At 34.2% G+C, this 16715-nt stretch overlaps 1 protein-coding gene across 1 annotated transcript; it reads left to right on the top strand.

Moving 5' to 3' along the window:
• The first annotated feature begins 4097 nt into the window (after positions 1 to 4097).
• LOC131634357 (DNA polymerase alpha catalytic subunit) lies at positions 4098 to 15614 on the top strand. Its single transcript, XM_058905012.1, has 31 exons — positions 4098 to 5300; positions 5724 to 5891; positions 6033 to 6116; positions 6232 to 6306; positions 6391 to 6455; positions 6733 to 6823; positions 6934 to 7128; positions 7854 to 8017; positions 8183 to 8297; positions 8779 to 8958; positions 9039 to 9152; positions 9490 to 9609; positions 9701 to 10024; positions 10173 to 10265; positions 11226 to 11344; positions 11445 to 11517; positions 11631 to 11687; positions 11804 to 11896; positions 12365 to 12487; positions 12566 to 12663; positions 12752 to 12797; positions 13095 to 13208; positions 13319 to 13402; positions 13529 to 13642; positions 13725 to 13814; positions 13908 to 13984; positions 14193 to 14409; positions 14605 to 14658; positions 14734 to 14853; positions 14968 to 15042; positions 15213 to 15614. The coding sequence occupies exons 1-31, from the start codon at positions 4167 to 4169 to the stop codon at positions 15357 to 15359; spliced, it is 4623 nt and encodes a 1540-aa protein (XP_058760995.1). The 5' UTR covers positions 4098 to 4166; the 3' UTR covers positions 15360 to 15614.
• The last annotated feature ends 1101 nt before the right edge of the window (positions 15615 to 16715 follow it).

The following is a 16715-nucleotide window of genomic DNA, read 5'->3' as shown; positions in this document are numbered from 1 at the left end:
TTATTGAAACTTATTACCTCGTTTATTTCTTCTAAAAACAAGGGGTTCACTTGTTTTATTTTATTTTTCTATTTAAAAAAAATACTTTTCCCATATCTACAACAACAAATTTCTACCCTATATTCTTAAAGGAACAATGCTCAAGATATTGCCAAGGCATCAATCCACAATAAACTATTACATCCATCACTATATATTTTGTTCTCTTTCTTGTGAAAGCATTTTCTCACGATAATGAAATCTTTGCTTTAAGTTAAAGAAGGTTGGAAAAGTTCTCCATGATGAATTGCAAGTACAAAAAATCATTTTTGCTTCAACTTAAACAAATAAGGGAGTTTAACCTTTGAAAAGATTAGAATCTGGATGATGGATATGCAACAAAATATAGATGGATTGTTCTCCAAGAATAACAACGATGATGATGTGACTCTAATTAGATATTTTATTGACTCAAATCACATACTAGAATCAAGGGTACAAAGTATGATTTTTATGTTCTTGACTAAAGTCATTTTCTCATTTGAATTGAATCACCATTCTTGCTCCCAAATTAAAGGGACAAATTTAACTCATTTTTAGTGCATTTCTCTAGCACACATATAAACTATTTTTTTCTCTCACAACAAAAAACTGGAAAAAAATTGTGCATTACTTTCAAAGTTTTTGCATATCCATTCATATTTCTAAAACACAACATTCTCTCTTAATTCATACTTAAAAAAAATTGTTCTTGCGTTGATTTTGTGAGTGTTCTAACAAGTGTATGAGAGTTTCTTTCTGAAAATCATTATCTTCAACCTCTGGCCAAAATTCCATTTGTATGTTTTAGTTCCAACTCTAAGAGATAGTTTGAATATCTAGTGCGAGGAGGTTCATTGGTGTTCTAATGTCTTGGGAAGTTTTTCTTTCAGATTGAAGATTCAATGTGTTTTTTTGGTTGTTCTATAGACTAATATTCAAGAAATAATTTGAAGAGCTTATTTTCCAAAGTAAAAATTTAGGTAGGATCAACTAAAGATTGCTACATATGAAATCTTAAAGTGCTTTAGTTTTGATAAGATGAATTGTTTCAAGGTTAAATGAATATCTTGGGGAATTTGCAGCTTAAGAATCAATATTTAGATATGAGTTACTTAGTAGTTAAGTTAGTTTTTCAGTTTGGCTGCAATTATCTACTATGATTCTCAAAATAGCGGAAGACTAGCGAATTTCAATTGTTTATCATTTTAGACTGGATTAGGTGCAAGTGAGGATGATGCACCAAATATGTATAAGCACTGATGCACAATTATCTCTATCATTCTCTTTTAAATTTACGTATAGTTTGCATCTTCACAAGGTTTATTGCATTGTATGATTTTAGGGCTTTATCGCTTTCTATAATTGTTTGTTGTTAGATTTATTGCTCATAACATTTTAATGTTTAAACGCGGGTCTGTGTTAGATCTTGGTTGCTAAACATTATGTTTGTTGGTTATATTTGCACACACTAATAATAATAGATGCTCATTTGATTAATAAAATTCAATTTAAAACAACTCGTTGTAAATTTGAGTTCTATTAATTGACAGATTATATGTCGGTTTCACCATTTCATTATTTCCTAATCATTAAGCAATACACAAACTCATTCCATAACACATATTTTCTAAAAACTTTTCATCCCAAACATTTTGAAAAATTGATTTTTAAAACCTTTTTGAAAGATTTTTTATTAGGGGAAATCCAACCCACTTTTAGACCATTATGTTCCCATATTCAACCCAACAATTTATTAAATAAAAGACTAGTTGAAATGTCTGACCTTTAAGTCATTTTGAAAGGTTCTAACGAATATTTACTTGTTTGGATGTAGCATCTTTATTGTCACATCATTTAATCGCCCGAGGTATTCTCTCAAGGACTCAAACTGCCCCTAACTAACATTGAATAGGCAATTTGTCAAAACTTTCTAGTGTTTACTCGCCGATAATTGATTAATTATTTTTCTTAAGAGGTTTTGATAATCGATCACAAAAGACAGGGATGTTCGTGTACCACCTCAGAGTTGTCTCCTCAAAATTACTATACAACAACTTGCATTTCAAGGAGTTAACAACACCAATTATTGTCATATGAGTGTCAATGACAATAATGTGCCCAAATGGGTTAATTTCCCCCCTGAAGGTCATCACTAATGGAAGTTTGAAGTATTTTGGTGCTAGAGCGCACTATATTTTCTCATGGATAGGTTAGGGATGCACAATCTCATTGTTTTTAGGTGGGTTGTCTTCGTGTTGCCGTTGTTGGATGGTCAAGATGTTACCTTGCAAGGTTTGGTTGGAGAGGCACCATTCTCACATCTCCGCTATGGTTTCGTTGTCATTTCCTGTACAACTACTGGTGGGTGTGGTGCTTCGTCTCAGCACGATGGAAAAGTGATTAAAGAGACTAGGTGTTAAGTAAAGGTGTGACCTATGTTAGTTTTACCGGTGCACCATCGTGAGCATCAATTAGACTTGGGAAAAATACAATGATGCGAATCCTGCTTGTGTAGAAAAATGCAAAAAGGCGTTTGGATTTAGAGTTTATGAAAAGTGAATGATCCCCAACAATCTTATAAATTAGAATATTTATAGCCACAATTTATGAGACAAGTTGTGGATGAAGAACCTATTTCAATCGCAACTACTTGGATGTAATCTGAGGGTAGAAATACTTAATCCTCCCTTTTTCATTAGGAGAAACAATTTTTCCCCTGAAATTGTGATAACGAAATGATTTACTCATAGACATGAGATGTCACGTATTCATATGTCTTCAACTAGATCCATGATGTGTTGGGCCGGACGCCCTCATTCCGTGTAAAGTGGTATGTGTCAGACGCAGTAACGTGCTCGTCACGTGAGGTAACTCTTAAAATTAGTTTAATAGTTGTGAAACTTGACAAATATCTTTTTAATGGATGAATTCAATGGTATAAGAATATACGGAAACCATATTTGTATTAATAAAATTTTTACCAAAATATTTATACATTACTTTCTATTTTTCATAGTTTTTAATATTATCTACAACTTAAATAAATTATAATTATTTTTAAAATTTCCTATACTTCATTTTATTCGAGATTTAATTTAAAAAATTATATATATATATATATATATATATATATATATATATATATATATATATATATATATATATATATATATATATATATATATATATATATATATATATATATATATATATATATATATATATATATATATATATATATATATATATATATATATAAATTATTTGAGACAATGTTGATAAGAATACTTATTTCCAGTATTTTAAAAATCAGACCGGTCATCAAACCAGTGAGAGTACTGGGTCATTGGCTCATTGGTCGAACTACTGGGTCATTGGTCGAACCGCAAGACTAAATCAGATTAAATCGGATAACTCGGTTGAATAAACCACTGTCTATTGTAAAACTATATATTTATTAAATCGATCAAACTAGATGACTCGGTCTCTAAAAAATATCACTACACCTACAAAATTTCAAAATATCATAATTTCACATGTTTATTCTTTATATTCAAAATTATAAATATAATCATCACTCAGAATAAAATAATACAAAATTTAAATTTAAATTAATTTTGAACCGGATCTAATTGCAAATAGGGAAAAAGTTATTTCAAATACATTTTGAATAAAGTCTAATTATATTTTAAAAAATTATAAAAACGATGTTGTTTTGTGTAGAAAAAAAAAAGCATGTTTTGGCTCACTAGTTTTTTCCGATTTTGGTTGATTCTCACCGATTCAACATCACATCCAATCACACAATCAATCCAAATCGATGACCCATTCGATTTCCAATCCGACCGACCGATTTGGTTTTTAAACACTGCTTACCAAGTGCATTTGAATCTTGATTGCTATAAGTATTTCTTTTTCTTTTTCAATTTTTTCAATGAAAAAGAGGGTGTAATAAGTGTTTTTTGGTTGCGCAATAAGCAAATTACCTTTCACAAGACGATATCAAAATTTTTCTAGTTGTGAAAGCGCGCCAAAATCAATACAATTTCCCGCGCTGTGCTTAAAAACTAAAAACCCTCACCGCCGCATTTTTTCTCATTTCCACTTCTGAGATCAAAGTAACTGTTAGAGAGAGAAATAGAGACATGGCAGATGAAGAAGGCTCAAGCAGGAAGCGAAGAGCTACAAGAGATCCCAAATCCACTTCCCACAGCCAAGCACTAGAACTTCTCAGATCCCGCCGATCCGGCGACCGTCGTTCCGACGCCGCCAAACCTCAAATCAGGTTAGAAAACCCTATCTACGACACAATCCCCGAGGAAGAGTACACCGCCCTAGTCGCTAGCCGCCGTGATCAATCGCTCTCGTTCATCGTTGACGACGACGGACTCGGTTATGTCGATGAAGGCGAAGAGGAGGATTGGTCTAAAGCTGGTGTTACACTTTCTGAAGATGAATCTGACGGTGAATCGGAGAAACCGAAACGAAAGAAGGAGAATCCGCAGAGTAAACGTCCTTCTGCTTCTGCTGCTGCGCTTTCGGCTGCTGCTGCTATGATGGGACCACAGAGAGTTTCGTCCATGTTTACTTCGGCGGTTTTCAAGAAGAATAGAGACGATAAAGTTGCTGATAGCATTGTTGATGATGTTCTCAAAGAGTTTGCGCCGGATGAGAATGATAGACTCAGCCGGAGAAAACTGCAGACGAATTCGTCTTCTATTGCCAATGGAGGATCACGGATTAAGCCCTCGGTTGAACCTGTAAGAAGTTATTCTTCACTTCAAAATATCGCGATTGCGAAAGTTGATACTGAATCTGTTATGGCTAATAAGGATTTTAAGGATAATGCTAATGGATCTAGCCTAGTGTTAGAGCCAAAGTGCGAAGCAGAAGTGAATGGAGATTTGGGAAATGAAGTGGCACAGATGAATGTGGAACCTAATGACTGTCCTTCTCCAAGGGATGTGAATTTAGTTGAAGAGAAAGTTGCGGAGGTGAAAGAAGCTGAAATGGAAGTTAAACCTGCTGTGAAAAAGGAGGGTTTCATTTTGAATGCGAAAGTTACTGAAGAGGTGGTGGATCCGAAACTGTGCGCCACTGCTGGTTGGCAGGCTGCAAGGAATGGTGGTGGTGGTGGCGAGATAAAAACTGCTGATTTGAATAATCAACAACAGTCTGAACTCAAGTTGGAGCCGGAGGGATCACTGCCTTTCTACATACTTGATGCTTATGAGGAGTATTATGGAGCCAATATGGGTACTCTTTATTTGTTTGGGAAGGTAATTTTGTGGTTTTGAATTTCAGTGTTCTGTTAATTTGAATTAGTAATTTCATTGTCACGTTTTTATTGATTACTTTGAGAAGATTGTGAGACTTAATGATTTCCCCCACTATTTGTTGCTCTCTTCTTGTGCTTTAACTACTGTCTATATATTCTCCAAGTCAAAGTAGTTAATACTTCGTAGTTGTTTGATCTAATGTGTACATGATTTTATTTTTCCCATTCACATATATCTATTTGTCTTTCATATGGTTTTCCTAATAGCCATTGTTTTGTTAGTGAGCAAAAATTATCAGCTGGGTCAAAGTCTCATCAGCTGGGCTAGTTGTCGAGTCATATTTTGGAATTGAGTTTTTCACCTTTTTTTTTGGTGCTTGGCCAACAGAAAGCTGGGGTAATAACTATACTTGTTGATATTTAGGTCAAAACAGGGAATTCATATCAGAGTTGCTGTGTTGTTGTGAAGAACATGCAGAGGTGTGTCTATGCTATTCCAACTACTCCTTTGCGTTCCACTGAGATGATACAGCTTGAGAAATATGTTCAAGAGTCTAAAGTTACTCCTGCAGATTTCCGTAAAAAGCTGCAAGTAAGTTTTTACTCTGTTGACATCATGCATAAGTGTATATGATTTTTGTTCTTATTTTATGATAGTTTAAATTTGTTACCTAATTTCTTTTGCTCAGAGTTGATCAAATCTATTTTGTCCCTCATCTCTTTAAAACTGTAGGATGCAGTATCTGATACAAAGAAAGAGATAGCAAAACACCTTGTGGATCTGGGCGTTTCTACCTTTAGCATGGCACCTGTTAAGGTTGCTTATTAATAATTTCTAATGCCATGAATGCATAAATAATTTATGTGATGCCTTTGTATACATTTTTTTTTGTTTGTATTTCTATTTTGACTCTTTGCTCAATTTTTGGCAGAGGAATTATGCATTTGAACGATCTGACATACCTGCAGGTGAAAATTACGTGGTGAAAATAAACTATCCGTTCAAGGTACACTGTTAAATCTATTAATATTCTGAAGCTTGTTATATGTGTAATTTGTTTCAATGTTTACCACAATTTTAACCATTGCAGGATACAGCACTTCCAGTAGACCTCAAAGGAGAAAGTTTCCGTGCTATTCTTGGAGCTCGAACCAGGTATTGCCATCCTCTAATGTTTTGGTTATAATTAAAGCATGCAGTCTTGAGGGAAATTGATTGAATTAGATTATATGAAACTTAGGAACTCTATTTTTTGGATGTGTTTATTTTTGTCTGTCATTTGTTTCACTGAAAGATTTTTGTTTAGCAATTCCAAGCTTTCCCTAAATGATTTATTGGTGCTACAATTCTCGAACTCGTGTTGATAAGTGTTCTTAAATTGAACAATGATTTCTTAGAAAAACAGATGAACTGACTTTATTCCCACCTGCAGTGCACTTGAGCTATTTTTGATTAAAAGAAAGATTAAGGGGCCTTCATGGCTACAAGTATCAAACTTTTCTACCTGTTCATCTTCCCAAAGGGTGAGATTTCATTATGAACATATACTATAAGTAATGTGTATAATATAGTTTTTTTTCTACCGAGGCATCATCTTCTTTTTTAAATCTTAACAGTTTATTTGTGCATACAGGTTAGCTGGTGCAAGTTTGAAGTGACTGTTGACTCTCCTAAAGACATCAGGGTTTCTTCTTCATCTTCCTCAAAAATCACTCTTGTGATTCCTCCTGTGGTTGTCACGGCGATAAACTTGAAAACTATCATAAATGAAAAACAAAACATAAATGAAATTGTATCTGCATCTGTTGTCAGTTGCAATATGGTTAAGGTTGATTACTGTTCTTTTATTAGTGTTTAGATTTCTTGCCTTCACTTTGATTTTGTTATGTATAACATAGGTTATCTATTTTCATGAGCTTACAGTGCACTGATATACATGCACATTCATATCATATCAGCACTTTTGAATACATATTTTTATATGCAAATCTATTTTTCAAGAAGGTTCGATTTAATGTCAATTGGGTTTGTTATGACTGGCAAAATTATCATTGCCTTGCCACTTATATATGTTAGGTATTTATTTTCATGTGATAGGAATACTGAGAGCAACATACATGCATACATATACATTTCTAACTCAGATTTTAGTAGATTTAGTTTATTTTGAAAGGTAAAGATGCATACTGTGAATGAAATACCAAACTAGTGCTCAACTGCTCACTAACAACTTTTGCAAATGGATTTACTTGACCCACAATCTTTTATTCTGTTGATGTGGTTATTGAATATGCACATGGGTGTTCAGAATTGGTATCTTCTCAATTTAATCTCATTTTTTCTTGTTGTTATGCAAACTTATGCCTATACAAACCAATAAGTTTTATGCAATTGTAAAGGTTCTGTATGTAAATATATCACTTTATTCCCTCACTGACAGCTTGAATATTATGATCAACTTTAAAAGATATGCACTAGTTTTTCTACATTATATAAGTTAGTAGTTAAGGTGGAACTAAAATCAACATTAACCTTTCCTGTTTGACTTCTTAGATTGACACTCCTATGCTGGCTTCAGAGTGGAAGAAACCTGGAATGCTGACCCATTTTACTGTTATTCGCAAACCTGAAGGGATTATATTTCCAATGGGATTCAGCAAGGAGGTCACAGATAGAAACTTAAAAGCTGGGTCCCAAGTTCTGTGTTTTGAAACCAGGTGGAAACTATAAAAGACTTATTAGTAGTTTGAGCGTTTTACTTATATGCACTACCACATGTTGTGCTTAGAGTTCAAATATTATGCTATTCAGTAATATCAATATTTTTCTTGAATATTATATGCTTGCTTCCAGGATTGACTATTTATTTACGTTGTTTTCAGTGAGAGAGCTGTGTTAAATCGTCTAATGATAGAATTACACAAGATGGATAGTGATGTTCTTGTTGGACATAATATTTCAGGATTCGACCTGGATGTTCTTCTCCACAGATCTCAGGTAGGAGTTTGGCTGCTTCTCTAAAACATTTTCTTGTCCAATTATATGACCTTTTCACATTGAATAAAAATTAACTGAATTGTTCATATCAGTTTATAGCCTTTTTTATTACTCTTTGCTTTCACTTGGATGACATCTCGACGATAAACATTTGGTTCAAATTGTTTGGACTAGGTCTGGTAAAAAGTAGCATGAATTTCACCTAAGACCAAAGTTTGTTGTTAGAGTTGATTATGTTGGATATACTGGGAAGGTAGCTGGTTGAAAGTGAAACTTCAGACAATTAATTATTGACGCATTACAATTCATAAGGAGTACTGAATCCGGGCCTGACTTTTTAATCTTCATACCTTAAAGTTTTATCTTGAATTTCACATTTCCACTATAATTGCTCATTTTCTTTTCATCATATATCCAATTCACATTTTATAATATGAAGAAACTGCTGCTTCTACTCCTTTAAACATAAAAACTTGTGCAGGCTTGCAAGGTCCCAAGCAGCTTGTGGTCTAAACTTGGCCGTCTCAACCGATCCACAATGCCTAAGCTCGATAGAAGAGGCAAAACATTTGGTTTTGGAGCTGATCCTGCTATCATGTCCTGCGTTGCCGGTCGGCTTCTTTGTGATACATATTTGTGTTCCCGTGACCTATTAAAGGAGGTAAAATATTTGTTGAGAAACTTTGCCAATCAGAGATTTTGTTTTTTTTTCATGCTAACTACCTTCATTGCTTCTTTCAGGTTAGTTATTCTTTAACTCACCTTGCAAAAACACAGCTGAACCAGTCTCGGAAGGAAGTTGCTCCACATGACATTCCAAAAATGTTCCAATCTGCAAAATCCCTGATGGAGCTAGTAGGTGCCACTGTCCTCCAATAAGTATTGTTGACAAGCTATTATTATGCTAGTTATACACATGTTCCTTTTTCTATTGAATAGCATTTCTCTTTTATGAAGCTTTTTTCATTTCTGTTTTTCTGCATCAAAATAAATCTAGATACATTATGCAATAAGCTGTACTCATAGATAATGAAATATTGTACTGCTGAGTATCTTATGACTAAAATGAAAAATGCAGAATCTAGTTGTTTTGAAAAATTGGTGTAGGTCGAGCAATTTACCACTTTCATTTGACATATTTGATTTATCAAACATGATAGCTATATGACATGCCTATGTTTGATTTGGTCAGATTGAATATGGTGAAACGGATGCATGGTTGTCTATGGAACTCATGTTTTATTTGAGTGTCCTTCCTCTCACACGCCAGTTGACTAATATAAGTGGAAATCTGTGGGGGAAAACTCTTCAGGTTAGCCCTGACAGCATTTATTTGCGGGCTTGTTTTGGTATTGTACATGATGTAGAAGTTAGAGGCCCATGCCTAATGTTCTCTATTTCAGGGTGCCCGGGCACAGAGGGTGGAGTATCTTTTGTTGCATGAGTTCCATAAAAAGAAATATATTGTTCCAGACAAATTTTCTAATAACGCAAAAGAAATGAAGTTGACAAAACGCAGAGTAACTAATGGTGTTGAAGGTGGCAACTTTGATGAAGCAGATATTAATGATGTTAACTCTCATAATGATGCTTCTGAAAGTGATCATAAGAAAAACAAAAAGGCTTCTTCATATGCTGGAGGGCTGGTTTTAGAGCCAAAGAAGGGTCTATATGACAAATATATATTACTTCTGGATTTCAACAGTCTCTACCCATCCATCATTCAGGTTGATAATATTTTCCTTCAATATATGCTTCTGATTTTGGTGACACTTTCGCTCCTTTGGCATTTTTCTATTTTATTTACTTGTCTGCTTTGCCTCTAATGGTGTAGTACAGTTTCTTCTATTTGCAATTTACGGAACTGCATTGCAGGAATATAATATCTGCTTCACAACTGTTGAGAAATCGTCAGATGGATCTTTCCCCCGTCTGCCATCTAGTAAAACAACCGGAGTCTTGCCAGAGGTAAAAATGCACAGAAGTGCAAACATTTAAAATAATTTTTCCAGTATTATAGGACTTGTCTTGAACTTCTAGTTTGATGTGTCCAACTACTGTGGTGTTATTGTATTTGATTAGATGGGATTTTTCACAACTCAGTTGTCTTCGGTTTTGCATTTGGAAAAGTATTTTGAGACTCACACGATTTTGTTGCTCGGAGAATTGAGCCTGAGATTAGATTATTTTGAGTTGTCTCCATCTTGTTTATTTGCAGCTTTTTAGTGAGTATTTGCAGAATTTCCAGTGTTTGAAATACCCATAAAAATAGAAAAGGACTCACAATCTAGTTGCCATGATTGATACAATGTAAGATGCTACATTAGGTGGTGCAAAATTGGCGAGAGAAAGACATTATTTATTACATCTATATTTTACTATTTTCTAGTACCTCGGCTGATATTTTTTAGCATCAAAATAGGATTTGGCCATCTTTTATATGGTGTATTACCTCATTATTTCTTATGGGGAATGTGATTGATCAAGAAAGAATTAAAGAAAGTCACTTCAGGGTATAGCACTATAAGGTAAAGTTAAGGCCGTCCTGGTAAGAGTTGGAGAGTTGAGAGACAGGTTTTGGAAATTTCACATACAGATACAGAACTGTGATTTCAAATTCATGATTTTGGCCCAAGAGAGATGATAAATAACTTTAAATTTGTTTATTTTTTTTTTATTTTTTAACTTCTCTAAAAAAGTGTCTTCCATTACAATTCTGTCAGAATGCACCTCTTTTGATTACATTGACCAAGAATGGTATTACAGGGATTTACATTGGTCAAAATATCATGTCTGTTTTTCATTTGTTGTATCAATGCATAAAAAATTTAATAATTTTGTAACCTATATGCGGCAATGTTCTTCCCCATCCTAGAGAGTGCTTAGATTAGAAGCACATGTTTATTTTTTATTTGTTTGTTATGCCAGTTGCTGAAAAAGCTTGTTAAGTGGAGGCGAGATGCAAAGACAAGGATGAAGACTGCATCTGGTCTTAAACGTCAACAACTGGACATTCAGCAGCAAGCACTGAAGCTTACTGCAAACAGGTTTTAATCTGGTTTTTCCTAGCCTCTAGTTTTGAGTTCCCAAAGTTGACATTTATGTTCGTCTTTCTGCATTAAACAAATGTTGTGGTGTGTGATGCAGTATGTATGGATGCCTGGGATTTTCCAATTCAAGATTTTATGCAAAGCCGCTGGCTGAACTCATAACCCTACAAGTAAGAAACATATTATGACTTGTTCAGCACAAGTGCACAACCAGTGATTACCATAATCTCAAAATATAGTTTCATACACATGCATATTCACTTACATGTCTGATGTCATACAGGGAAGGGAGATACTTCAAAGCACTGTTGATCTTGTTCAAAATAACTTGAACTTAGAGGTTATTTCTACTGCACTGTTTCTTGAAGTATTGTGCGATTCTATTATGTATATGAAATGAATAATTTGATTTGACTGGTTGTTGTATTAGCTCTTAATTATTGTACTGACTTATAGGTGATCTATGGGGATACCGATTCAATAATGATTTACAGTGGGCTAGATGATATTGCAAAAGCAACTTCAATAGCTAAGAAAGTTATTCAAGAGGTAAGGTTTGACTATTACTATTAACTATGCGAAGCTCCTTTGAAACCTGTATGATGAACTCATGATGGGGTTGATGTTTATGTCATCTTTCTGCTTATCTTTTGCAACATGGTATTTTAGAAAAGTTTTCCAGCCTTGTTATCCCTCCCGTGATATGAAAGTGATTTTTTCTATACTTCAAATTTGAAAGAGCACTTGATGTTTAAAATGTCTGTATTTCCTGTTTCTTGCCATCAGCGAGTTTGCTTATCTAACTTTTCAACATCTGCATCCTCTTGTTTTGCACTATTTGCAATTACAGATAAGTTTTGGGGTTGGTGGGGTTGATGTAAACCATATTTTTGTGCTATTTGCTATTACAGATAGTTTTGGCATGTTTCAAGCATATATGGTGATTTTCCTTTACAGTTTTTTGTTTTGTATTTAATGATCTTGTGACCTCTGATATTTCCTTTAATTTGTTATCAGGTCAACAAGAAATATACATGCTTAGAAATTGATCTTGACGGTTTGTATAAGAGGATGCTACTTCTCAAGAAAAAGAAATATGCAGCTGTTAAGGTGCAGTTTAAAGATGGCACCCCATATGAGGTATGCTTATCTTATTATTTTGCATTATTTACTTAACATCTTAGAAGCACATGCCAGTGGAACTAATATATGGTGCAGGTTATTGAACGCAAAGGTCTTGATATTGTCCGCCGTGACTGGAGCTTATTATCCAAAGATTTGGGAGATTTTTGCTTGACTCAAATTTTGTCGGGAGGGTTGGTTTCTATAACACCATTTGGCTATTCTAGATGCAATATTTACTCATTTGTCTGGTAACTTAATATATGGTTTCCTTGCTTACAGATCATGTGAAGATGTCATTGAATCAATTCACAACTCTCTCATGAAGGTAAATTGTGATGTCTCATAGTATCAGACATTTGCTTATAGTAAACTCCCATGCGATTGTGGAATTTAAAATGAAGACGCTTCTTGGATCTTTGAGCTCCCTACACCTCGCTGAAGAGTCAAATGCTATAGCATGGCAGTTTGTCGCCCAGATGCCTTGTTGCATATCCAAATTTGATTATTCCCTACACCTTGTTCTAGTTGATTTTTCCCTACCGTTTAATTTTTTATAAAATTGGAGAATGATTCTGAGGGTTATTTTTCCAGCCAATCATTGACTGTTAGTTTTGTAATGCAGGTACAAGAAGAAATGAGGAATGGACAAATAGAATTGGAAAAATATGTCATCACAAAGACATTGACTAAACCACCTGAGGCATATCCTGATGCCAAAAACCAGCCACATGTTCTTGTGAGTACAAACTATTTATTTATTTTCCTTTACTTTAAAGGATCCAATCTGTGTTTTCTTTTACTCTGGACTGCTCAATTCTTAGGATAGTTTTCTTGATCAACATACAGGTGGCACAAAGATTGAAACAACAAGGTCACACCTCTGGTTGCTCTGTTGGTGATGCAATCCCTTATATAATTTGCTGTGAGCAGGTTTGTCAATTAGTGCTCTCAATCAAAGGTCAACTGGGATAGTTTTGAAATATGTTTGCATTGGGTAATTAATGTTTTGTCATATGAAGTTTTGCATCTTTATGTTTTATTATGTTCTTTGAGCAGGGTGGTAGTTCAGGCAGTGGAACGGGAATTGCTCAACGTGCCAGACATCCTGACGAACTAAAACAAGAACAGGGGACATGGCTGATTGACATTGATTACTATTTGTCACAACAGGTGCTTTGTAGTTTAGTACCTATTTTATAAATAACAGTTATTACTTTAATGATCTGCTTAAGTATTTTCTTTACCTGTGCAGATTCATCCTGTGGTATCACGCCTTTGTGCATCAATTCAGGGCACAAGCCCTGAAAGACTAGCTGATTGTTTAGGGCTTGACACATCAAAGGTAAACCTTCTTGGTTTGTCTCAGCATTCAGAGGCAGGTAATTTATGTTGATTGTTTTTTATATCAACTATTCTTTTTCATTGGCATTTGCAGTTTCAACAGAAATCAAGTGAAGCTTTAAAGGATGATCCTGCAAGCTCACTCTTGTTTGCTGGTGATGATGAGGAGAGGTACATCTTGTTTCTTTAGTATATCAGTTAAATGTGACTGTTAATTTGCTGCCGGGGCATCTTTCTTTTTGTTAACTATTACTAGCATAGCATTTATTGCAGACATGCAAGTTACAGTACTAATAAATTCTGAAGTTTTTGATATTCTTTAATGAGTTTCTCTAGCCTTAACTAGTTGATGGATTGGATGTGATCAAACTAAATGCAGATATCGGGAATGTGAGTCGTTGGTCTTGTCATGCCCCAGCTGCTCTAGTACATTTGACTGCCCGCCAGTGTTTAAATCTATGTGTATGTTGGGAAATGAAAAGCCAGCCAGCTTAGGTGTGGATGAATCTGACTATAATTTCTGGCGCAAGCTGGGCTGTCCCAAATGCTTGGAAAATGGTGTTGGTAGAATATCCCCTGCAATGATAGCCAATCAGGTATCATTAGTTTAAGATCAAGTCCTCTCTAAAATTGCATTGTTCAGCTGCCAGAGCAGCTAGGAAGGTTATTATGCTCATTTCAGAACATGGTTCAATAGAAGATTATCATTTATATTTAGTAACATGATTGTTTGATTTGGCAAATTGGCTTAGAATACTGTTCCTGATCATATGCTTATTGCTTCATGTCAGGTCAAGCGGCAAGCAGAGAAGTTTGTTTTAATGTATTATAGAGGTTTATTAATGGTAAGTCACTACTCTAAAGTAAATTGTGAATATTAATAGCCTGCAATGCCTCTGATCATCTTATTTTGCATCCAGTGTGATGATGAAACATGTAAGCATACAACTCGAAGTGTCAGCTTTCGTTTGGTTGGTGATTCTGAGCGAGGAACTGTCTGTCCAAATTATCCTCGCTGCAACGGGCATCTTAATAGAAAGGTTTCACTCCTTTTTGCGAACAGCCTTTTCATTTATGTCATGTGATTTATAATAATGAAATTTTAATGCTTTGTTTTTTGGGTTATTTAACAAAATATTTCTTTGATTTTTCAGTACACTGAAGCTGACTTGTACAAGCAGCTCTCATATTTTTGTCATGTGTTTGATACCTTTAGCTGTATAGAAAAGGTATGTTACTTAAGGGTGATTGTTTAAAAAAAGCTGATGCAAACCCCTTAAGTCTTGAAGGGAATTTGTTAATTGTGTTATCTAAGTCATATAAATGAATAATGATCAACTGATCATTCAACTTGATTAATCACTAATTATTTTTCTGGTTTATGTTTTTATTGCTCCAGATGGAGGCAAAGGCTAGGATACCGATAGAAAAGGAGTTGATCAAACTTAGGCCAATTGTGGAACTTGCCGCATCAACAATACAAAAGATCAGAGACCGTTGTGCCTTTGGGTGGGTGAAGCTGCAAGACCTGGTTGTTGCAATTTAATGTGTAGGTTTGATGCCAAAATCGGTTTGTCTAGATGCTCACATTTGAGTCCACCACACCAACAAGGGGGTTATAAGGAGAGTCATAGTCTTATTATTATGTGAGAAGTGGCTGACCTATCATCCTCGGTTTATTAAAGCATAAATGATTTGTGTAATTATCCAATAGAATGTTATATTGTAAATGTATCCAAACCGTGAATTTACTAAAATAGGCTTATCTTCAGCTCTATCAAAATAGTTTTTTTTTTTTTACGGTAAAATAATACTTTCATTAAAGTAGAGAGGTCGATACTGCCGGAACAAGAGTCCACCATCGGAAGACCACTTAACTAACTAGGTTCGTGAATCATACAATTTTCCTAGCAACACCATATTGTGCGCATCAGAATTACAAAGCCTAGGAATGAAAATAATAGAACCAAAAGTGAAACTACGTAATCAAGTCCTGCATCCGATTGAAAAACAAAATTGTCAAAATAGTTAGTCCAAATAGTTCACATTTTTTCACACATTTTTGACACGCCTACATTTATAGTGCTTTTATTTTAAACCGTCCATTAAAAATTGGAATTTTTTAAAAATACTGTAAATTATTGAATATATTGAAAAATTTAAAAAAATTACTTTTTTTACCGCAATAAATTTGAAACATTCGAAAATTTGAAATTTTCGATATTGGAAATATTTATAATTTGGTATGTTTTTTTTTTTAGATAAACATTAGAAATTTCAAAATTTTTGCTATCTTATTAGCAAAGTTGATTGGAAAACCTCCTGAAAATTTTAGTTTTGCTATTGAAAAGTTTTTATGGTATTCTCTATATATTTTTGGTTGTAGTTATTATAAATTCTCTTACTAATGTCCACCAATTCATTAACTGGTGTTGTTTATTATACTCCATCCACATCCACATGATGATTACACACTTTATTAAAAATCTTAAGATGCTTTTTCTATTATCTGAATTTAAAAATATGAACGCGCTTATTTTACAACTAAACCACTTCATGACTGAAGAGTGCCTATTTGTCCCTAAAATGTGTTTGAATTCCAATCTCTATATCATAGGTCTGGATTCAAATCTCTATCTTTATGTTTTTCATGATCAACACACTTTATTTTGGCATCAAAAGGTGTAAAAGAAGTTAGAATTTCAGGCAATGTATATGCATTACATTGCTCATTGTTTTAGATCACGTGTCTTTTTGAGCTCAAATATTTAAGTTGCGTCCGAATTTCAAAATCCAAATTACGTTCATAGCGTGTTCGGAAAATGCATTTTGAATTGTTATGGAATTTGAATATGCTTCTATTATGATTGATTGTAGTTATGGTGCACCCGAATGCTGCCTC

Source organism: Vicia villosa, unplaced genomic scaffold (genome assembly GCF_029867415.1).
Source record: "Vicia villosa cultivar HV-30 ecotype Madison, WI unplaced genomic scaffold, Vvil1.0 ctg.001282F_1_1, whole genome shotgun sequence".
In the NCBI taxonomy this organism is placed as follows: domain Eukaryota; kingdom Viridiplantae; phylum Streptophyta; class Magnoliopsida; order Fabales; family Fabaceae; genus Vicia; species Vicia villosa.
This window is presented reverse-complemented; position numbering and strand designations above follow the sequence as displayed.